Source organism: Oncorhynchus gorbuscha, linkage group LG19 (genome assembly GCF_021184085.1).
Source record: "Oncorhynchus gorbuscha isolate QuinsamMale2020 ecotype Even-year linkage group LG19, OgorEven_v1.0, whole genome shotgun sequence".
In the NCBI taxonomy this organism is placed as follows: Eukaryota; Metazoa; Chordata; class Actinopteri; order Salmoniformes; family Salmonidae; genus Oncorhynchus; species Oncorhynchus gorbuscha.
In genome coordinates this window covers 71,867,499-71,892,330 of record NC_060191.1, presented here as the reverse complement: position 1 = coordinate 71,892,330, position 24,832 = coordinate 71,867,499, and the positions used below count along the sequence as shown (strand labels likewise).

The following is a 24,832-nucleotide window of genomic DNA, read 5'->3' as shown; positions in this document are numbered from 1 at the left end:
CCTAGGTATTTAACCCATGCATTTAACCCAGGCATTTAACCCATGCATATAACCAATGTATTTCACCCAGGCATTTAACTAGGCATTTAACCCAGGAATTTAACCAAGGTATTTAACCCATAAAATGAACCCAGGCATTTAACCCAGGAATTTAACCAAGGTATTTAACCCATCAAATTAACCCAGGTATTTAACCCAGGTATTTAACCCAGGCATTTAACCCATACATTTAACCCAGGCATTTAACCCATACATTTAACCCATACATTTAACTCAGGTATTTAACCCATACATTTAACCCAGGTATTTAACCCATACATTTAACCCAGGTATTTAACCCATACATTTAACCCAGGTATTTAACCCATACATTTAACCCAGGTATTTAACCCATACATTTAACCCAGGTATTTAACCCATACATTTAACCCAGGTATTTAACCCAGGTAATTAACCCAGGCATTTAACCCAGGTATTTAGCCCAGGTATTTAACCCAGACATTTAACCCAGGTATTTAACCAATGAATTTAACCCAGGCATTTAACCCATACATTTAATCAAGATATTTAACCCATAAAATTAACCTAGGTATTTAGCCAATTAATTTAACCCAGGCATTTAACCCAGGCATTTAACCAAGGTATTTAACCAAGGTATTTAACCCAGGAATTTAACCCAGGAATTTAACCCAGGAATTTAACCAATGAATTTAACCAAGATATTAACCCATAAAATTAACCCAGGCATGTAACCCATACATTTAACCAAGATATTTAACCCATAAAATTAACCTAGGTATTTAACCCATGCATTTAACCCAGGCATTTAACCCATGCATTTAACCCATGCATTAACCCAGGTATTTAACCCATGCATTAACCCAGGTATTTAACCCATGCATTAACCCAGGTATTTAACCCATGCATTAACCTAGGTATTTAACCCATGCATTAACACAGGTATTTAACCCATGCATTTAACCCAGGTATTTAACCCAGGCATTTAACCAAGGTATTTAACCCAGGCATTTAACCAACGTATTTAACCCATAAAATTAACCCAGGCATTTAACCCAGGAATTTAACCAAGGTATTTAATTGTTAGGGCAGTGGTCCCGTGTTGGGAACATATATCAGAGGAAATTTCAAGTGCGCCACGTATCGTTTTTGATAAAACTCAAACTTTCATTAAAATGCACATACAATATACTGAATTAAAGCTACACTCATTGTGAATCTATCCACCAAGTCAGATTTGTAAAAAGCTTTTCGGCGAAAGCATGAGAAGCTATTATCTGATACCATGCACCCTCAAAATACTGCAACGTCACCTAACACGACGTTACCCGGCGCAAACCAAAACGCAGATTTAAAATATAAAACATTCATTACCTTTGACGATCTTCTTTCTTGGCACTCCTAGATGTCCCATAAACATCATTTAGGGTCTTTTTTCGATGAAATCGGTCCATATATAGCCTAGATATCGATCTAAGAATACTGTGTGAACAACGGGGAAAAAATAGCTTTTTCTAATGTAACGTCATTTTTTTTTATTAAAAAAGTCGACGATAAACTTTCACAAAACACTTCGAAATACTTTTGTAATGCAACTTTAGGTATTTGTACACGTTAATAAGCGATAAAATTCATCAGGATGCGATGTAAATTCTATAGATGTCGTCTCGAAAAAATGTCTTGGAGAGAGCTCGACCAAAACATCCCGTCGGAGACTGGAGGGAATCGGCTCCCTTGATTTGGTTAGACCAAGAATAAATTGTGAATCAAGTGACAAGACTCTAGACAACGTGTGGAAGCTGTAGGCACTGCAACCTCGGGCTACTTTAATTCGGTTCACTTTGAACAATTCCTTGAAGTCGCGGATGGATATTTATTTCCATTTTCAGTGATCAGATTTTCATGCACTTTTCGATGAAACGCAGGTTCTGTTATAGTCACAGCCGTGATTTAACCAGTTTTAGAAACGTCTGAGTGTTTTCTATCCACACATATTAATCATATGCATATACTATATTCTTGGCATGAATAGCAGGGCGCTGAAATGTTGCACGATTTTTAACAAAAAGCTGTGAAAAGCTTTTCTCGACTTCCTTAACAGGTTTTAACCCATCAAATTAACCCAGGTATTTAACCCAGGCATTTAACCCATACATTTAACCCAGGCATTTAACCCATACATTTAACCCAGGCATTTAACCCAGGTACATTTAACCCAGGTATTTAACCCAGGCATTTAACCCATACATTTAACCCAGGCATTTAACCCATACATTTAACCCAGGTATTTAACCCATACATTTAACCCAGGCATTTAACCTATACATTTAACCCAGGTATTTAAATTTAACCCAGGTATTTAACCTATACATTTAACCCAGGTATTTAACCCAGGTATTTAACCCATACATTTAACCCATACATTTAACCCATACATTTAACCTAGGTATTTAACCCATACATTTAACCCATACATTTAACCCATACATTTAACCCAGGTATTTAACCCAGATATTTAACCCAGGCATTTAACCCATACATTTAACCTAGGTATTTAACCCATGAATTTAACCTATACATTTAACCCAGGTATGTAACCCAGGTATTTAACCCATACATTTAACCCAGGTATTTAACCCAGGTATTTAACCCATACATTTAACCCAGGTATTTAATTTAACCCATACATTTAACCCAGGCATTTAACCCAGGTATTTAACCCATACATTTAACCCATACATTTAACTAGGTATTTAACCCAGGCATTTAACCCATACATTGAACCTTGACCTTGATGTCGAGCTGATCCCATGTGACTTGTCATGTGGCAACAGAAATGAGCAGGGTGACAGAGACCCCCAAATACCCTATTCACACACACACACACACACACACACACACACACACACACACACACACACACACACACACACACACACACACACACACACACACACACACACACACACACACACACACACACACACAAACAAATATCCCATAATGTCAAAGGTGATTTCTTATTATTATTTATTTACTATTTACTTACCACTATATCACTGAGGTGTGTGTGTGTGTGTGTGTGTGTGTGTGTGTGTGTGTGTGTGTGTGTGTGTGTGTGTGTGTGTGTGTGTGTGTGTGTGTGTGTGTGTGTGTGTGTGTGTGTGTGTGTGTGTGTGTGTGTGTGTGTGTGTGTGAGCGAGCGTGAGAGCGAGAGAGAGATTTGCGTGAGCGTTTACACAACTTTTTCTGGAAAAAAATGAAATCACAGGGATCATTACTTCACTCACTGCCAACGGCGATCAATGTTTATCCACCTATTTACTTACCACTATATCACTGTGGTGTGTGTGTGTGTGTGTGTGTCTTGGCTAGGGATGAGTGGGAAGCTGGGGGAGAGTGTACAGTATATTGACTTAAATGGCTCCTTGTTAAGAGCTCTTGATTCATTTATGGATTGGGGCTGAAATCATCTGACATACCGGGAACTGCTAGGGGAATCCACGCTGTCCCCTACAGAAGGATCGTCTCTGGCCATTCACAATAAATTGGCGTTCTGTTTCCCATGTGTCTCATTGCGTCAAGCCCTACTGGAGAAGGGTTGCTGGGCGGAGTGTAGGGGCTTTTCCAACGTACACAGCTTACGATGGGGCTTTACCTCCAAACTTTACCTCCAAACTTCAAAACATAACTTTGAAACTGTTTATGGATATCTACCAGCTAGTTGTCTGTCTCTCTGTTTATGGATATCTACCAGCTAGTTGTCTGTCTCTCTGTTTATGGATATCTACTAGCTAGTTGTCTGTCTCTCTGTTTATGGATATCTACCAGCTAGTTGTCTGTCTCTCTGTTTATGGATATCTACCAGCTAGTTGTCTGTCTCTCTGTTTATGGATATCTACTAGCTAGTTGTCTGTCTCTCTGTTTATGGATATCTACCAGCTAGTTGTCTGTCTCTCTGTTTATGGATATCTACCAGCTAGTTGTCTGTCTCTCTGTTTGTGGATATCTACCAGCTAGTTGTCTGTCTCTCTGTTTATGGATATCTACCAGCTAGTTGTCTGTCTCTCTGTTTATGGATATCTACCAGCTAGTTGTCTGTCTCTCTGTTTATGGATATCTACTAGCTAGTTGTCTGTCTCTCTGTTTATGGATATCTACTAGCTAGTTGTCTGTCTCTCTGTTTATGGATATCTACCAGCTAGTTGTCTGTCTCTCTGTTTATGGATATCTACCAGCTAGTTGTCTGTCTCTCTGTTTATGGATATCTACTAGCTAGTTGTCTGTCTCTCTGTTTATGGATATCTACCAGCTAGTTGTCTGTCTCTCTGTTTATGGATATCTACCAGCTAGTTGTCTGTCTCTCTGTTTATGGATATCTACTAGCTAGTTGTCTGTCTCTCTGTTTATGGATATCTACCAGCTAGTTGTCTGTCTCTCTGTTTATGGATATCTACCAGCTAGTTGTCTGTCTCTCTGTTTATGGATATCTACCAGCTAGTTGTCTGTCTCTCTGTTTATGGATATCTACTAGCTAGTTGTCTGTCTCTCTGTTTATGGATATCTACCAGCTAGTTGTCTGTCTCTCTGTTTATGGATATCTACTAGCTAGTTGTCTGTCTCTCTGTTTATGGATATCTACTAGCTAGTTGTCTGTCTCTCTGTTTATGGATATCTACCAGCTAGTTGTCTGTCTCTCTGTTTATGGATATCTACTAGCTAGTTGTCTGTCTCTCTGTTTATGGATATCTACTAGCTAGTTGTCTGTCTCTCTGTTTATGGATATCTACCAGCTAGTTGTCTGTCTCTCTGTTTATGGATATCTACTAGCTAGTTGTCTGTCTCTCTGTTTATGGATATCTACTAGCTAGTTGTCTGTCTCTCTGTTTATGGATATCTACTAGCTAGTTGTCTGTCTCTCTGTTTATGGATATCTACTAGCTAGTTGTCTGTCTCTCTGTTTGTGTTTATGGATATCTACCAGCTAGTTGTCTGTCTCTCTGTTTGTGTTTATGGATATCTACCAGCTAGTTGTCTGTCTCTCTGTTTATGGATATCTACTAGCTAGTTGTCTGTCTCTCTGTTTGTGTTTATGGATATCTACCAGCTAGTTGTCTGTCTCTCTGTTTGTGTTTATGGATATCTACCAGCTAGTTGTCTGTCTCTCTGTTTGTGTTTATGGATATCTACTAGCTAGTTGTCTGTCTCTCTGTTTATGGATATCTACTAGCTAGTTGTCTGTCTCTCTGTTTATGGATATCTACTAGCTAGTTGTCTGTCTCTCTGTTTATGGATATCTACCAGCTAGTTGTCTGTCTCTCTGTTTATGGATATCTACTAGCTAGTTGTCTGTCTCTCTGTTTATGGATATCTACTAGCTAGTTGTCTGTCTCTCTGTTTATGGATATCTACCAGCTAGTTGTCTGTCTCTCTGTTTGTGTTTATGGATATCTACTAGCTAGTTGTCTGTCTCTCTGTTTATGGATATCTACTAGCTAGTTGTCTGTCTCTCTGTTTATGGATATCTACCAGCTAGTTGTCTGTCTCTCTGTTTATGGATATCTACTAGCTAGTTGTCTGTCTCTCTGTTTATGGATATCTACTAGCTAGTTGTCTGTCTCTCTGTTTATGGATATCTACTAGCTAGTTGTCTGTCTCTCTGTTTATGGATATCTACTAGCTAGTTGTCTGTCTCTCTGTTTATGGATATCTACTAGCTAGTTGTCTGTCTCTCTGTTTATGGATATCTACTAGCTAGTTGTCTGTCTCTCTGTTTATGGATATCTACTAGCTAGTTGTCTGTCTCTCTGTTTATGGATATCTACTAGCTAGTTGTCTGTCTCTCTGTTTATGGATATCTACTAGCTAGTTGTCTGTCTCTCTGTTTATGGATATCTACTAGCTAGTTGTCTGTCTCTCTGTTTATGGATATCTACTAGCTAGTTGTCTGTCTCTCTGTTTGTGTTTATGGATATCTACTAGCTAGTTGTCTGTCTCTCTGTTTGTGTTTATGGATATCTACCAGCTAGTTGTCTGTCTCTCTGTTTATGGATATCTACTAGCTAGTTGTCTGTCTCTCTGTTTATGGATATCTACTAGCTAGTTGTCTGTCTCTCTGTTTATGGATATCTACTAGCTAGTTGTCTGTCTCTCTGTTTGTGTTTATGGATATCTACTAGCTAGTTGTCTGTCTCTCTGTTTGTGTTTATGGATATCTACTAGCTAGTTGTCTGTCTCTCTGTTTATGGATATCTACTAGCTAGTTGTCTGTCTCTCTGTTTATGGATATCTACTAGCTAGTTGTCTGTCTCTCTGTTTGTGTTTATGGATATCTACCAGCTAGTTGTCTGTCTCTCTGTTTATGGATATCTACTAGCTAGTTGTCTGTCTCTCTGTTTATGGATATCTACTAGCTAGTTGTCTGTCTCTCTGTTTATGGATATCTACTAGCTAGTTGTCTGTCTCTCTGTAGCTAGTTGTCTGTCTCTCTGTTTATGGATATCTACTAGCTAGTTGTCTGTCTCTCTGTTTATGGATATCTACTAGCTAGTTGTCTGTCTCTCTGTTTGTGTTTATGGATATCTACTAGCTAGTTGTCTGTCTCTCTGTTTATGGATATCTACTAGCTAGTTGTCTGTCTCTCTGTTTATGGATATCTACCAGCTAGTTGTCTGTCTCTCTGTTTGTGGATATCTACCAGCTAGCTGTCTGTCTCTCTGTTTATGGATATCTACCAGCTAGTTGTCTGTCTCTCTGTTTATGGATATCTACCAGCTAGTTGTCTGTCTCTCTGTTTGTGTTTATGGATATCTACCAGCTAGTTGTCTGTCTCTCTGTTTGTGTTTATGGATATCTACCAGCTAGTTGTCTGTCTCTCTGTTTATGGATATCTACCAGCTAGTTGTCTGTCTCTCTGTTTGTGGATATCTACTAGCTAGTTGTCTGTCTCTCTGTTTATGGATATCTACTAGCTAGTTGTCTGTCTCTCTGTTTATGGATATCTACCAGCTAGCTGTCTGTCTCTCTGTTTATGGATATCTACTAGCTAGTTGTCTGTCTCTCTGTTTATGGATATCTACTAGCTAGTTGTCTGTCTCTCTGTGCATAGATAGATACTAGCTAGCTGTCTGTCTCTGCGCATAGATAGATACTAGCTAGCTGTCTGTCTCTCTGCGCATAGATACTAGCTAGCTGTCTGTCTCTCTGCGCATAGATAGATACTAACTAGCTGTCTCTCTGTTTTCATAGATAGACACTAGCTAGCTGTCTGTCTCACTGCTCGTGGATAGATACTAGCTAGCTCTCTGTCTCTCTGCCCATAGATAGATACTAGCAAGCTGTCTGTCTCTCTGCTCATAGAGAGATACTAGCAAGCTGTCTCTCTGTTTTCATAGATAGATACTAGCTAGCTTTCTGTCTCTCTGCTCATAGATAGATACTAGCTAGCTGTCTGTCTCTCTGTGCATAGATAGATACTAGCTAGCTGTCTGTCTCTCTGTGCATAGATAGATACTAGCTAGCTGTCTGTCTCTCTGCTCATAGAGAGATACTAGCTAGCTGTCTGTCTCTCTGTGCATAGATAGATACTAGCTAGCTGTCTGTCTCTCTGCTCATAGATAGATACTAGCTAGCTGTCTGTCTCTCTGCTCATAGATACTAGCTAGCTCTCTGTCTCTCTGTTTTCATAGATAGATACTAGCTAGCTGTCTGTCTCTCTGCTCATAGATACTTGCTAGCTGTCCGTCTCTCTGCCCATAGATAGATACTAGCTAGCTGTCTATCTCTCTGTTTTCATATATATATATTAGCTAGCTGTCTGTCTCTCTGCTCATAGAGAGATAGCTGTCTATCTCTCTGCTCATAGAGAGATAGCTGTCTGTCTCTCTGCTCATAGATAGATAGCTTTCTGTCTCTCTGCTCATAGATAGATAGCTTTCTGTCTCTCTGCTCATATATAGATACTAGCTAGCTGTCTGTCTCTCTGCTCATAGATACTAGCTAGCTGTCTGTCTCTCTGCCCATAGATAGATACTAGCTAGCTGTCTATCTCTCTGTTTTCATATATATATATTAGCTAGCTGTCTGTCTCTCTGCTCATAGAGAGATAGCTTTCTGTCTCTCTGCTCATATATAGATACTAGCTAGCTGTCTGTCTCTCTGCTCATAGATAGATAGCTGTCTGTCTCTCTGCTCATAGAGAGATAGCTGTCTGTCTCTCTGCCTCTGAGCTCTTCATTGATCCTGTTAGCCACCATGGTGGACACTGACATGCATTTGGGGGAAAAGTGAAAGGTTGTTTGCATCTTCCTACTGAAGGCAGCGATGTCTGTCGTGGCCTGTGTGTTAATCAGGGAGAGACTGTCATCCCTCCTTCCCCTATCCACTCCCCACTCTCTCTCTCCCTCTCTCTCTCTCTCTCTCTCTCAATTCAATTCAATTCAATTCAAGGGCTTTATTGGCATGGGAAACATGTGTTAACATTGCCAAAGCAAGTGAGGTAGACAACATACAAAGTGAATATATAAAGTGAAAAACAACAAAAATGAACAGTAAACATTACACATACAACAGTTTAAAAACAGTAAAGACATTACAAATGTCATATTATATATACAATGTACAAATAGCTAAAGGACACAAGATAAAATGAATAAGCATAAATCTCTCTCTACTCTTCCACTTATCTGCCTCCCAACCCCTGCTCTGCCTTACTAGACCTCTCTCTCTCTCTCTCTCTCTCTCTCTCTCTCTCTCTCTCTCTCTCTCTCTCTCTCTCTCTCTCTCTCTCTCTCTCTCTCTCTCTCTCTCTCTCTCTCTCAATCGAGTTTCAGCAGGCTATGTTGCCAATAGAGAATGATTGATTGATAGGGTCTAGAAAGCAGATCGGAGCAGCAGGAGATGATTGATTGATAGGGTCTAGCTAGAAAGCAAATAGAAAAATCAGCATTTGATCGCAGACACAGAGGCGCCGGAGAGGATGGCAGACGTTTTACGGGCTCCTAACAAACTGTGCTATTCTGTGTGTTTTCTCGCATTGTTTGAAACTTATGTTGCTGCTATCGTCTCTTATGACCAAAAATAGCTTCTGGATATCAGATCAGTGATTACTCCCCTCGTACTGGATAAAGATTATTTCTTTAATGAGTCCAACGGGAATTATTTTCTGCTTCTCCGTGACCAGGCCCAAAGCCCTGTCATTTACGTGAAGAAAATACGGCAATAAAGGGGGCGGAGTTCAGCCTCGTGAGAACTCGTCGGAAAGTGGGTAACCCGCCTCTACCATCCGTTCTATTGGCCAATAGAGTGGGTAACCCACCTCTACCATCTGTTCTATTGGCCAATAGAGTGGGTAACCCACCTCTACCATCCGTTCTATTGGCCAATAGAGTGGGTAACCCACCTCTACCATCCGTTCTATTGGCCAATAGAGTGGGTAACCCGCCTCTACCATCCATCCTATTGGCCAATAGAGTGGGTAACCCGCCTCTACCATCCATCCTATTGGCCAATAGAGTGGGTAACCCACCTCTACCATCCGTTCTATTGGCCAATAGAGTGGGTAACCCGCCTCTACCATCCGTTCTATTGGCCAATAGAGTGGGTAACCCACCTCTACCATCCGTTCTATTGGCCAATAGAGTGGGTAACCCGCCTCTACCATCCGTTCTATTGGCCAATAGAGTGGGTAACCCACCTCTACCATCCGTTCTATTGGCCAATAGAGTGGGTAACCCGCCTCTACCATCCGTTCTATTGGCCAATAGAGTGGGTAACCCACCTCTACCATCCGTTCTATTGGCCAATAGAGTGGGTAACCCGCCTCTACCATCTGTTCTATTGGCCAATAGAGTGGGTAACCCGCCTCTACCATCCATCCTATTGGCCAATAGAGTGGGTAACCCGCCTCTACCATCCATCCTATTGGCCAATAGAGTGGGTAACCCACCTCTACCATCCGTTCTATTGGCCAATAGAGTGGGTAACCCGCCTCTACCATCCATCCTATTGGCCAATAGAGTGGGTAACCCGCCTCTACCATCCGTTCTATTGGCCAATAGAGTGGGTAACCCGCCTCTACCATCCGTTCTATTGGCCAATAGAGTGGGTAACCCACCTCTACCATCCGTTCTATTGGCCAATAGAGTGGGTAACCCGCCTCTACCATCCGTTCTATTTGCCAATAGAGTGGGTAACCCACCTCTACCATCCGTTCTATTGGCCAATAGAGTGGGTAACCCGCCTCTACCATCTGTTCTATTGGCCAATAGAGTGGGTAACCCGCCTCTACCATCCATCCTATTGGCCAATAGAGTGGGTAACCCGCCTCTACCATCCATCCTATTGGCCAATAGAGTGGGTAACCCACCTCTACCATCCGTTCTATTGGCCAATAGAGTGGGTAACCCGCCTCTACCATCCATCCTATTGGCTAATAGAGTGGGTAACCCACCTCTACCATCCGTTCTATTGGCCAATAGAGTGGGTAACCCACCTCTACCATCCGTTCTATTGGCCAATAGAGTGGGTATCCCGCCTCTACCATCCGTTCTATTGGCCAATAGAGTGGGTAACCCACCTCTACCATCCGTTCTATTGGCCAATAGAGTGGGTAACCCGCCTCTACCATCCGTTCTATTGGCCAATAGAGTGGGTAACCCGCCTCTACCATCCGTTCTATTGGCCAACAGAGTGGGTAACCCACCTCTACCATCCGTTCTATTGGCCAACAGAGTGGGTAACCCGCCTCTACCATCCGTTCTATTGGCCAATAGAGTGGGTAACCCGCCTCTACCATCCGTTCTATTGGCCAATAGAGTGGGTAACCCGCCTCTACCATCCGTTCTATTGGCCAACAGAGTGGGTAACCCACCTCTACCATCCGTTCTATTGGCCAATAGAGTGGGTAACCCGCCTCTACCATCCGTTCTATTGGCCAACAGAGTGGGTAACCCGCCTCTACCATCCGTTCTATTGGCCAACAGAGTGGGTAACCCGCCTCTACCATCTGTTCTATTGGCCAATAGAGTGGGTAACCCACCTCTACCATCCGTTCTATTGGCCAATAGAGTGGGTAACCCGCCTCTACCATCCATCCTATTGGCCAATAGTGGGTAACCCGCCTCTACCATCCATCCTATTGGCCAATAGAGTGGGTAACCCACCTCTACCATCCGTTCTATTGGCCAATAGAGTGGGTAACCCGCCTCTACCATCCGTTCTATTGGCCAATAGAGTGGGTAACCCACCTCTACCATCCGTTCTATTGGCCAATAGAGTGGGTAACCCGCCTCTACCATCCGTTCTATTGGCCAATAGAGTGGGTAACCCACCTCTACCATCCGTTCTATTGGCCAATAGAGTGGGTAACCCGCCTCTACCATCCGTTCTATTGGCCAATAGAGTGGGTAACCCACCTCTACCATCCGTTCTATTGGCCAATAGAGTGGGTAACCCGCCTCTACCATCTGTTCTATTGGCCAATAGAGTGGGTAACCCGCCTCTACCATCCATCCTATTGGCCAATAGAGTGGGTAACCCGCCTCTACCATCCATCCTATTGGCCAATAGAGTGGGTAACCCACCTCTACCATCCGTTCTATTGGCCAATAGAGTGGGTAACCCGCCTCTACCATCCATCCTATTGGCCAATAGAGTGGGTAACCCGCCTCTACCATCCGTTCTATTGGCCAATAGAGTGGGTAACCCGCCTCTACCATCCGTTCTATTGGCCAATAGAGTGGGTAACCCACCTCTACCATCCGTTCTATTGGCCAATAGAGTGGGTAACCCGCCTCTACCATCCGTTCTATTTGCCAATAGAGTGGGTAACCCACCTCTACCATCCGTTCTATTGGCCAATAGAGTGGGTAACCCGCCTCTACCATCTGTTCTATTGGCCAATAGAGTGGGTAACCCGCCTCTACCATCCATCCTATTGGCCAATAGAGTGGGTAACCCGCCTCTACCATCCATCCTATTGGCCAATAGAGTGGGTAACCCACCTCTACCATCCGTTCTATTGGCCAATAGAGTGGGTAACCCGCCTCTACCATCCATCCTATTGGCTAATAGAGTGGGTAACCCACCTCTACCATCCGTTCTATTGGCCAATAGAGTGGGTAACCCACCTCTACCATCCGTTCTATTGGCCAATAGAGTGGGTATCCCGCCTCTACCATCCGTTCTATTGGCCAATAGAGTGGGTAACCCACCTCTACCATCCGTTCTATTGGCCAATAGAGTGGGTAACCCGCCTCTACCATCCGTTCTATTGGCCAATAGAGTGGGTAACCCGCCTCTACCATCCGTTCTATTGGCCAACAGAGTGGGTAACCCACCTCTACCATCCGTTCTATTGGCCAACAGAGTGGGTAACCCGCCTCTACCATCCGTTCTATTGGCCAATAGAGTGGGTAACCCGCCTCTACCATCCGTTCTATTGGCCAATAGAGTGGGTAACCCGCCTCTACCATCCGTTCTATTGGCCAACAGAGTGGGTAACCCACCTCTACCATCCGTTCTATTGGCCAATAGAGTGGGTAACCCGCCTCTACCATCCGTTCTATTGGCCAACAGAGTGGGTAACCCGCCTCTACCATCCGTTCTATTGGCCAACAGAGTGGGTAACCCGCCTCTACCATCTGTTCTATTGGCCAATAGTGTGGGTAACCCGCCTCTACCATCCGTTCTATTGGCCAACATGCATTCACTGGAGAATAAACTGGATGATTTCCGTTCGAGACTACCAACAGGACATTAAAACCTGTAATATCTCATGTTTCACCGAGTCGTGGTTGAACGACAACACGGATAATATACAGTTGGCTGGTTTTTCATCGGCAGGACAGAACAGCTACGTCTGGTAAGACGAGGGGTGGTGTTGTGTGTCTATTTGTCAATACCAGCTGGTGCGCAATTTTTTAAATTAAAGAAGTCTCAAGGTATTGCTCATCTGAGGTAGAGAACCTAATGATAAGCTGTAGACCACACTATTTATTTACCAAGAGAGTTCTCATCTATATTTTTCGTAGCTGTCTATTTACCACCACAAACCGATGCTGGCACTAAGACTGCTCTCAACCAGCTGTATAAGGCCACTCAACGAGCTGTATAAGGCCACTCAACGACCTGTATAAGGCAACAAGCAAACAAGAAAATGCTCATCAAGAAGCGGCGCCCCCAGTGGCCGGGGACTTTAATGCAGGCAAACTTAAATCCGTGTCACCTCATTTCTACCAGCATGTCACATGTGCAACCAGAGGAAAAAAAACTCACACAGAGATGCATTCAACGCTCTCCCTTGCTCTCCATTTGGAAAATCTGACCATAATTCAATCCTCCTGATTCCTGCTTACAAGCAAAAACTCAACCAGGAAGTACCAGTGACTCACTCAATAAGGAAGTGGTCAGATAATGCAGATGCTACACTGCAGGACTGTTTTGCTTTTTGCTAGCACAGACTGGAATATGTTCCGGGTTTCATCCAATGGCCTTGATGAAATGGCCACCCGGACTATTTACATTGACCCCCCCCTTTGTTTTTACACTGCTGCTACTCACTGTTTATTATCTATAGTTACTGTCCAGAGTAGAGGACCAGCCCCTACTTCCTCTTGTTACTGTCCAGAGCAGTGTAGAGGACCAGCCCCTACTTCCTCTTGTTACTGTCCAGAGCAGAGTAGAGGACCAGCCCCTACTTCCTCTTGTTACTGTCCAGAGTAGAGGACCAGGGGCTGGGAGGGAGGGAGAGAGGGAGGAATGACAGGGAGGGAGAGAGGGAGGACAGGGAGGGAGAGAGGGAGGAATGACAGGGAGGGAGAGAGGGAGGACAGGGAGGGAGAGAGGGAGGGAGGGAGAGAGGGAGGACAGGGAGGGAGAAAGGGAGGGAGGGAGGACAGGGAGGGAGAGAGGGAGGACAGGGAGGGAGGGAGGACAGGGAGGGAGAGAGGGAGGGAGGGAGGACAAGGAGGGAGAGAGGGAGGACAGGGAGGGAGAGAGGGAGGGAGGGAGGACAGGGAGGGAGAGAGGGAGGAATGACAGGGAGGGAGAGAGGGAGGACAGGGAGGGAGGGAGAGAGGGAGGGAGGGAGGACAGGGAGGGAGAGAGGGAGAGAGGGAGGGAGGACAGGGAGGGAGAGAGGGAGGAATGACAGGGAGGGAGAGAGGGAGGGAGGACTGGGAGGAATGACAGGGAGGGAGGACTGGGAGGAATGACAGGGAGGGAGAGAGGGAGGAATGACAGAGGACAGGGAGGGAGAGGGGGAGGGAGGGAGAGAGGGAGGAATGACAGGGAGGGAGAGAGGGAGGGAGGGAGGACAGGGAGGGAGAGAGGGAGGACAGGGAGGGAGAGAGGGAGGGAGGGAGAGAGGGGGAATGACAGGGAGGGAGAGAGGGAGGACAGGGAGGGAGAGAGGGAGGACAGGGAGGGAGAGAGGGAGGGAGGGAGAGAGGGAGGAATGACAGGGAGGGAGAGAGGGAGGGAGGACTGGGAGGAATGACAGGGAGGGAGAGAGGGAGGACAGGGAGGGAGAGAGGGAGGACAGGGAGGGAGAGAGGGAGGACAGGGAGGGAGAGAGGGAGGACAGGGAGGGAGTATGACTGCATGTCACCCTGATCATTTGACACGTTCATTCATTCTTTACAGAGTTATTCCACATGGATTAGACTGTAATACTTAGACACATGGATTAGACTGTAATACTTAGACACATGGATTAGACTATAATACTTAGACACATGGATTAGACTGTAATACTTAGACACATGGATTAGACTGTAATACTTAGACACATGGATTAGACTGTAATACGTAGACACATGGATTAGACTGTAATACTTAGACACATGGATTAGACTGTAATACGTAGACACATGGATTAGACTGTAATACTTAGACACATGGATTAGACTGTAATACTTAGACACATGGATTAGACTGTAATACTTAGACACATGGATTAGACTGTAATACTTAGACACATGGATTAGACTGTAATACTTAGACACATGGATTAGACTGTAATACTTAGACACATGGATTAGACTGTAATACTTAGACACATGGATTAGATATTTAGACACATGGATTAGATATTTAGACACATGGATTAGACTATACTACTTAGACACATGGATTAGACTGTAATACTTAGACACATGGATTAGACTGTAATACTTAGACACATGGATTAGACTGTAATACTTAGACACATGGATTAGACTGTAATACTTAGACACATGGATTAGACTGTAATACTTAGACACATGGATTAGACTGTAATACTTAGACACATGGATTAGACTGTAATACTTAGACACATGGATTAGACTGTAATACTTAGACACATGGATTAGACTGTAATACTTAGACACATGGATTAGACTGTAATACTTAGACACATGGATTAGACTGTAATATTTAGACACATGGATTAGACTATACTACTTAGACACATGGATTAGACTGTAATACTTAGACACATGGATTAGACTGTAATACTTAGACACATGGATTAGACTGTAATACTTAGACACATGGATTAGACTGTAATACTTAGACACATGGATTAGACTATAATACTTAGACACATGGATTAGACTGTAATACTTAGACACATGGATTAGACTGTAATACTTAGACACATGGATTAGACTGTAATACTTAGACACATGGATTAGACTGTAATACTTAGACACATGGATTAGACTGTAATACTTAGACACATGGATTAGACTGTAATACTTAGACACATGGATTAGACTGTAATACTTAGACACATGGATTAGACTGTAATACTTAGACACATGGATTAGACTGTAATACTTAGACACATGGATTACACTATAATACTTAGACACATGGATTACACTATAATACTTAGACACATGGATTACACTATAATACTTAGACACATGGATTAGACTGTAATACTTAGACACATGGATTCCTAAATCATTGCTAAAAAATATTTTAAATTATTGCAGTTTCTGGTCATTGTTTTCAGTCTGGTTGCATTGGTGCTTGGTACCAAGCTAAAGCTAATTACAGTAGCTACCCCACACTGTCCCCAGAAGTTGCTAATAACATCAGTATCAAAGATACATTTGTGAGTGACTTCCCAACGTAGCAGAGAAACAGCCTACCTCCAGTTTCCAAACTGTCATCGACGTTGACAAAATGCTTGATTCTGATTCTGTATTTTGACTAACTAGGATGAATCAGGTGCAACTGCTTGGGATGTGGCTGGCAAAAGACCGTCCTTTCTCCCCCACCCTGGGATGGTTGCATGTCTGGGACAATGTTGGACTACCTAGATAACATTTTTTGTTGATCCCGCTAGTTGATCCCGCTAGTTGATCCCGCTAATTTTGATCTTATTTCAAATGCTCACACAGACGTTTTCCCGTTTGGTCTAACAAATAATGTTGTATTTACGAACGCGGTATTGTAAACGCGTCACGTGGGTGTGTGTGATTTTTTTTTTCATTTTTTTTTCAGGTTAGTATTATTTTGTACTTATTTCATTGCATTAGCAGGAAATGCAAACTTGTAGTGTATTTGACTTTTAGTGTATTTGTAATTTCCACTTTTCACTTTCAAACTTAATTTACACTAACGAAAAACGTATCAACCATTACAATGTCCATTATTTACAATCCACATTATAATTAACATTTCCTGACGTGCTGTAGGATTATTTTCCTGATGTACTGGCTCAAATATTTCAATTTGAAAAAATATATATTATATATTTTTTTATATGATTTAGTGTTAGTGACAGAAAGTAGCTTTATACATGGTAGGTTAGGAGACATTTATGTGTTGTAGGCCTATAGCAGAGGTACTCCAGTACATGGTAGGTTAGGAGACATGTATGTGTTGTAGGCCTATAGCAGAGGTACTTCAGTACATGGTAGGTTAGGAGACATTCATGTGTTGTAGGCCTATAGCAGAGGTACTCCAGTACATGGTAGGTTAGAAGACATTTATGTGTTGTAGGCCTATAGCAGAGGTACTCCAGTACATGGTAGGTTAGGAGACATTTATGTGTTGTAGGCCTATAGCAGAGGTACTCCAGTACATGGTAGGTTAGGAGACATTTATGTGTTGTAGGCCTATAGCAGAGGTACTCCAGTACATGGTAGGTTAGGAGACATTTATGTGTTGTAGGCCTATAGCAGAGGTACTCCAGTACATGGTAGGTTAGGAGACATTTATGTGTTGTAGGCCTATAGCAGAGGTACTCCAGTACATGGTAGGTTAGGAGACATTTATGTGTTGTGGGCCTATAGCAGAGGTACTCCAGTACATGGTAGGTTAGGAGACATGTATGTGTTGTAGGCCTATAGCAGAGGTACTCCAGTACATGGTAGGTTAGGAGACATTCATGTGTTGTAGGCCTATAGCAGAGGTACTCCAGTACATGGTAGGTTAGGAGACATTTATGTGTTGTGGGCCTATAGCAGAGGTACTCCAGTACATGGTAGGTTAGGAGACATGTATGTGTTGTAGGCCTATAGCAGAGGTACTCCAGTACATGGTAGGTTAGGAGACATTTATGTGTTGTAGGCCTATAGCAGAGGTACTCCAGTACATGGTAGGTTAGGAGACATTTATGTGTTGTAGGCCTATAGCAGAGGTACTCCAGTACATGGTAGGTTAGGAGACATTTATGTGTTGTAGGCCTATAGCAGAGGTACTCCAGTACTATGTGACATTTGTATTTATTTATTTATTTCTCCTTTATTTAACCAGGTAGGCTAGTTGAGAACACCTTTATTTAACCAGGTAGGCTAGTTGAGAACACCTTTATTTAACCAGGTAGGCTAGTTGAGAACACCTTTATTTAACCAGGTAGGCTAGTTGAGAACACCTTTATTTAACCAGGTAGGCTAGTTGAGAACACCTTTATTTAACCAGGTAGGCTAGTTGAGAACACCTTTATTTAACCAGGTAGGCTAGTTGAGAACACCTTTATTTAACCAGGTAGGCTAGTTGAGAACACCTTTATTTAACCAGGTAGGCTAGTTGAGAACACCTTTATTTAACCAGGTAGGCTAGTTGAGAACACCTTTATTTAACCAGGTAGGCTAGTTGAGAACACCTTTATTTAACCAGGTAGGCTAGTTGAGAACACCTTTATTTAACCAGGTAGGCTAGTTGAGAACACCTTTATTTAACCAGGTAGGCTAGTTGAGAACACCTTTATTTAACCAGGTAGGCTAGTTGAGAACACCTTTATTTAACCAGGTAGGCTAGTTGAGAACACCTTTATTTAACCAGGTAGGCTAGTTGAGAACACCTTTATTTAACCAGGTAGGCTAGTTGAGAACACCTTTATTTAACCAGGTAGGCTAGTTGAGAACACCTTTATTTAACCAGGTAGGCTAGTTGAGAACACCTTCATTTAACCAGGTAGGCTAGTTGAGAACACCTTTATTTAACCAGGTAGGCTAGTTGAGAACACCTTTATTTAACCAGGTAGGCTAGTTGAGAACACCTTTATTTAACCAGGTAGCTAGTATTAACTAGTGTTAACTAATATTAACATCATATAACATCATATGACATTCACGTCACCTTTACACATTTCATACAAACACTGAATATTGCAGTGTTCAATGTACTCAAAATAATCCCACACGTGGCATTGGCTTTTTGCGACCGACCACTGCTGGTGTTGGGTTTGCTGCTGCCATTGTTCACTCCTATGGTCCTATCAGGTTTCAGGTAAGACCCAAGCATTTAACCACCAGATTCAGAAGCTCGAAAACCCCATTAGAAAAAAAGAAACAGTTTTTCCAATTGTACTATAATAACCTTAGTGTGATCTAGTATGGCACAGCATTATATAACCTACAATCTAAGGCTGGAGGCCAATGGAGGCAACTAGTACAGTCTAAGGACTGGACAAATATGAAACTGGTACAGTCTGACTGGCCAAATATGGAACTGGTACAGTCTGACTGGCCAAATATGGACCTGGTACAGTCTGACTGACCAAATATGGACCTGGTACTGTCTGACTGGCCAAATATCGACCTGGTACAGTCTGACTGACCAAATATGGACCTGGTACAGTCTGACTGGCCAAATATGGCCACATCAAGATATTCTTTTGGTTTGAATGGTCATTGTTGCAATCTAGTTTGGTTTCGTTTTTTATTTGAATGAAGAAACTGATTGAGAAATGATATCAACTCCTAAATCTCTCTCTCTCCCTCCCCCGTCTCTCTCTCTCTCCCCGTCTCTCTCTCTCTCCCCCGTCTCTCTCTCTCTCCCCCGTCTCTCTCTCTCTCCCCCGAAGAAACTCTCTCTCCCCGTCTCTCTCAACTCCCCCGTCCCTCTCTCTCCCACCTCTCTCTCTCCCCCGTCTCTCTCTCTCCCCCGTCTCTCTCTCTCCCATCTCTCCCTCTCCCCCGTCGTCTCTCTCTCCCCCGTCTCTCTCTCTCCCCCGTCTCTCTCTCTCCCTCCCCCCCCATCTCTCTCTCTCTCCCCCCATCTCTCTCTCTCCCCGTCTCTCTCTCCCCCGTCTCTCTCTCTCTCCCCCCTCTCTCTCTCCCCCGTCTCTCTCTCTCTCTCCCCCGTCTCTCTCTCTCCCTCCCCCATCTCGCTCTCCCCCCCATCTCTCTCTCCCTCCCCCATCTCGCTCTCCCCCCATCTCTCTCTCCCCCCATCTCTCTCTCTCTCTCCCTCGTCTCTCTCCCACCCTCTCTCTCTCTCTCTCTCCCCCCATCTCTCTCTCTCTCTCTCTCTCTCTCCCCCTCTCTCTTTCTATCTCTCTCTGTCTCTCTGTGTCCTTTTTCAGGGTATTCAAAAAAGCAAGTCCCAATGGAAAGGTGAGTTATACTTTGTTATTAACTAACTATCTGATAGCTGGAGATAGCAGCTATAATAACTAACTATCTGATAGCTGGAGATAGCAGCTATAATAACTACCTATCTGATAGCTGGAGATAGCAGCTATAATAACTAACTATCTGATAGCTGGAGATAGCAGCTATAATAACTACCTATCTGATAGCTGGAGATAGCAGCTATACTAACTATCAGACTCTCCAGCTATAGGACTCTGCTAAGAGCTGTGATTCTCCTGTCTGGGCCGTGCTGGCTGGGCGGTGCTGGCAGGGCGGTGCTGGCTGGGTCATGCCTGTGTCTCCTTGTATAGGAAGTAGTCTGTAGGCCACAGCAGAGTAGATGGCTGTCTGATGTACCGGTCCTCACAGCAGCAGAGACTGTGGGAAGAATATGAAGCAGTTGCCTGGAGCTGACTCAGCTCCTGCTCTCTTTAGCTAGCTGGTCGTGTCAGGATTCTACACAGGGTTCTAAACAGGGTTCCACACATGGTTCTACTCCGGGTTCTCCACATTGTTCTAAACAGGGTTGTCCACAGGGTGCTTCACAGGGATCCACACAGGGTTCTTAATATAGTTCTCCACAAGGTTCTAAACAGGGTTCTAAACAGGGTTCCACACAGGTTATTAATCAGGGTTCTACTCAGGGTTCTAAACAGGGTTCTACTCAGGGTTCTAAACAGGGTTCTACTCAGGGTCTAAACAGGGTTCTACTCAGGGTTCTAAACAGGGTTCTACTCAGGGTCTAAACAGGGTTCTACTCAGGGCTCTAAACAGGATTCTAAGCAGAGTTCTCCTGGTCAACCACAGGGTGAACAGGGGATATTGGGGACAGACATAGTTAATGTTCGTAGAGAGAAATACTTACAGAAGCCTGAAGATACTTCCTCTTTATGAAATCATTTATTCATCAATATTTACACAGTTGAGACAATTGTAACATATACACTTTCTTGTGTTTGTATGTTTAAATTATTACTTTTTTATGTGATATTTTAGTCCAGAAAATATTTATGATATTTGACTTTTTAGAACCGTGAAATCTGGTACTTAAACTCGTTATCTCATAACACTATTGTCTGAAAGCCACTGTTGTCATCCTCAGCTCACAGTGTACCTGGGGAAGAGGGACTTTGTGGACCACGTTGACCTGGTGGAACCCGTAGGTAAGACAACCCTAACCTCTAGTTAACACAACCCTAACCATAACCTCTAGTTAACACAACCCTAACCATAACCTCTAGTTAACACAACCCTAACCATAACCTCTAGTTAACACAACCCTAACCATATTCTCCTCTAGTTAACACAAACCTAACCATAACCTCTAGTTAACACAACCCTAACCATAACCTCTAGTTAACACAACCCTAACCATAACCTCTAGTTAACACAAACCTAACCATAACCTCTAGTTAACACAACCCTAACCATAATCTCTAGTTAACACAACCCTAACCATAACCTCTAGTTAACACAACCCTAACCATAACCTCTAGTTAACACAACCCTAACCATAACCCCTAGTTAACACAACCCTAAACATAACCTCTAGTTAACACAACCCTAACCATAACCTCTAGTTAACACAACCCTAACCATAACCTCTAGTTAACACAAACCTAACCATAACCTCTAGTTAACACAACCCTAACCATAACCTCTAGTTAACACAACCCTAACCATAACCTCTAGTTAACACAACCCTAACCATAACCTCCTCTAGTTAACACAACCCTAACCATAACCTCTAGTTAACATAACCCTAACCATAACCTCTAGTTAACACAACCCTAACCATAACCTCTAGTTAACACAACCCTAACCATAACCTCTAGTTAACATAACCCTAACCATAACCTCTAGTTAACACAACCCTAACCATAACCTCTAGTTAACACAACCCTAACCATAACCTCTAGTTAACTCAACCCTAACCATAACCTCTAGTTAACACAGCCCTAGCCATAACCTCCTCTAGTTAACATAACCCTAACCTTAACCTCCTGTAGTTAACACAACCCTAACCTTAACCTCCTGTAGTTAACACAACCCTAACCATAACCTCTAGTTAACACAACCCTAACCATAACCTCTAGTTAACACAACCCTAACCATAACCTCCTCTAGTTAACACAACCCTAAACATAACCTCCTCTAGATAACACAACCCTAACCATAACCTCCTCTAGTTAACACAACCCTAACCATAACCTCCTCTAGTTAACACAACCCTAACCATAACCTCTAGTTAACACAACCCTAACAATAACCTCCTGTAGTTAACACAACCCTAACCATAACCTCCTCTAGTAAATACAACCCTAACCATATCCTCTTCTAGTTAACACAACCCTAACAATAACCTCCTCTAGTTAACACAACCCTAACCATAACCTCTAGTTAACACAACCCTAACCATAACCTCCTCTAGATAACACAACCATAACCATAACCGTCTCTAGTTAACACAACCCTAACCATAACCTCCTCTAGATAACACAACCCTAACCATAACCTCCTCTAGTTAACACAACCCTAACCATAACCTCTAGTTAACACAACCCTAACCATAACCTCCTCTAGTTAACATAACCCTAACCATAACCTCCTCTAGTTAACATAACCCTAACCATAACCTCCTCTAGTTAACACAACCCTAACCATAACCTTTAGTTAGCATAACCCTAACCATAAACTCCTCTAGCTAACACAACCCTAACCATAACCTCCTCTAGTTAACACAACCCTAACCATAACCTCTAGTTAACACAACCCTAACCATAACCTCCTCTAGATAACACAACCATAACCATAACCGTCTCTAGTTAACACAACCCTAACCATAACCTCCTCTAGATAACACAACCCTAACCATAACCGTCTCTAGTTAACACAACCCTAACCATAACCTCCTCTAGATAACACAACCCTAACCATAACCTCCTGTAGTAAACACAACCCTAACCATATCCTCTTCTAGTTAACACAACCCTAACAATAACCTCCTCTAGTTAACACAACCCTAACCATAACCTCTAGTTAACACAACCCTAACCATAACCTCCTCTAGATAACACAACCATAACCATAACCGTCTCTAGTTAACACAACCCTAACCATAACCTCCTCTAGATAACACAACCCTAACCATAACCTCCTCTAGTTAACACAACCCTAACCATAACCTCTAGTTAACACAACCCTAACAATAACCTCCTCTAGTTAACACAACCCTAACCATAACCTCCTCTAGTTAACACAACCCTAACCATAACCTCTAGTTAACACAACCCTAACCATAACCTCCTCTAGATAACACAACCATAACCATAACCGTCTCTAGTTAACACAACCCTAACCATAACCTCCTCTAGATAACACAACCTTAACCATAACCTCCTCTAGTTAACACAACCCTAACCATAACCTCCTCTAGTTAACACAACCCTAACCATAACCTCTAGTTAACACAACCCTAACAATAACCTCCTGTAGTTAACACAACCCTAACCATAACCTCCTCTAGTAAATACAACCCTAACCATATCCTCTTCTAGTTAACACAACCCTAACAATAACCTCCTCTAGTTAACACAACCCTAACCATAACCTCTAGTTAACACAACCCTAACCATAACCTCCTCTAGATAACACAACCATAACCATAACCGTCTCTAGTTAACACAACCCTAACCATAACCTCCTCTAGATAACACAACCCTAACCATAACCTCCTCTAGTTAACACAACCCTAACCATAACCTCTAGTTAACACAACCCTAACCATAACCTCCTCTAGTTAACATAACCCTAACCATAACCTCCTCTAGTTAACATAACCCTAACCATAACCTCCTCTAGTTAACACAACCCTAACCATAACCTCCTCTAGTTAACACAACCCTAACCATAACCTCTAGTTAACACAACCATAACCTCCTCTAGTTAACACAACCCTAACCTTAACCTCCTGTAGTTAACACAACCCTAACCATAACCTCTAGTTAACACAACCCTAACCATAACCTCCCCTAGTTAACACAACTCTAACCATATCCTCTTCTAGTTAACACAACCCTAACCATAACCTCCTCTAGTTAACACAACCCTAACCATAACCTCTAGTTAACACAACCCTAACCATAACCTCCTCTAGATAACACAACCCTAACCATAACCTCCTCTAGTTAACACAACCCTAACCATAACCTCCTCTAGATAACACAACCCTAACCATAACCTCCTCTAGATAACACAACCCTAACCATAACCTCCTCTAGTTAACACAACCCTAACCATAACCTCCTCTAGTTAACACAACCCTAACCATAACCTCCTCTAGTTAACACAACCCTAACCGTAACCTCTAGTTGACATAACCCAAACCATAACCTCTAGTTAACACAACCATAACCTCTAGTTAACACAACCCTAACGATAACCTCTTCTAGTTAACACAACCCTAACTTTAACCTCCTCTAGTTAACACAACCCTAACCATAACCTCTAGTTAACACAACTCTAACCATAACCTCCTCTAGTTAACACAACTCTAACCATAACCTCCTCTAGTTAACACAACCCTAACCATAACCTCCTCTAGTTAACACAACCCTAACCATAACCTCCTCTAGTTAACACAACCCTAACCATAACCTCCTCTAGTTAACACAACCCTAACCATAACCTCTTCTAGTTAACACAACCCTAACCATAACCTCCACTAGTTAACACAACCCTAACCATAACCTCCACTAGTTAACACAACCCTAACCATAACCTCCTCTAGTTAACACAACCCTAACCATAACCTCCTCTAGTTAACACAACCCTAACCATAACCTCCTCTAGTTAACACAACCCTAACCATAACCTCCTCTAGTTAACACAACCCTAACCATAACCTCATCTAGTTAACACAACCCAAACCATTCTACCACCCTGCTCTGTGTACTGTA

The 24,832-nt window shown here is 42.9% G+C and overlaps 1 protein-coding gene across 1 annotated transcript in view; it reads left to right on the top strand.

Annotated features, from left to right (window-relative positions):
- arrb1 (arrestin, beta 1) overlaps positions 1-24,832 on the top strand; it is a 77,962-nt gene that overhangs the window by 5,130 nt on the left and 48,000 nt on the right. Inside the window, exons 2-3 of the mRNA XM_046315121.1 lie at positions 19,826-19,856; positions 20,977-21,037. Of these exons, the coding sequence (XP_046171077.1) occupies positions 19,826-19,856; positions 20,977-21,037 (92 nt within the window). The remainder of the gene's footprint in view (positions 1-19,825; positions 19,857-20,976; positions 21,038-24,832) is intronic.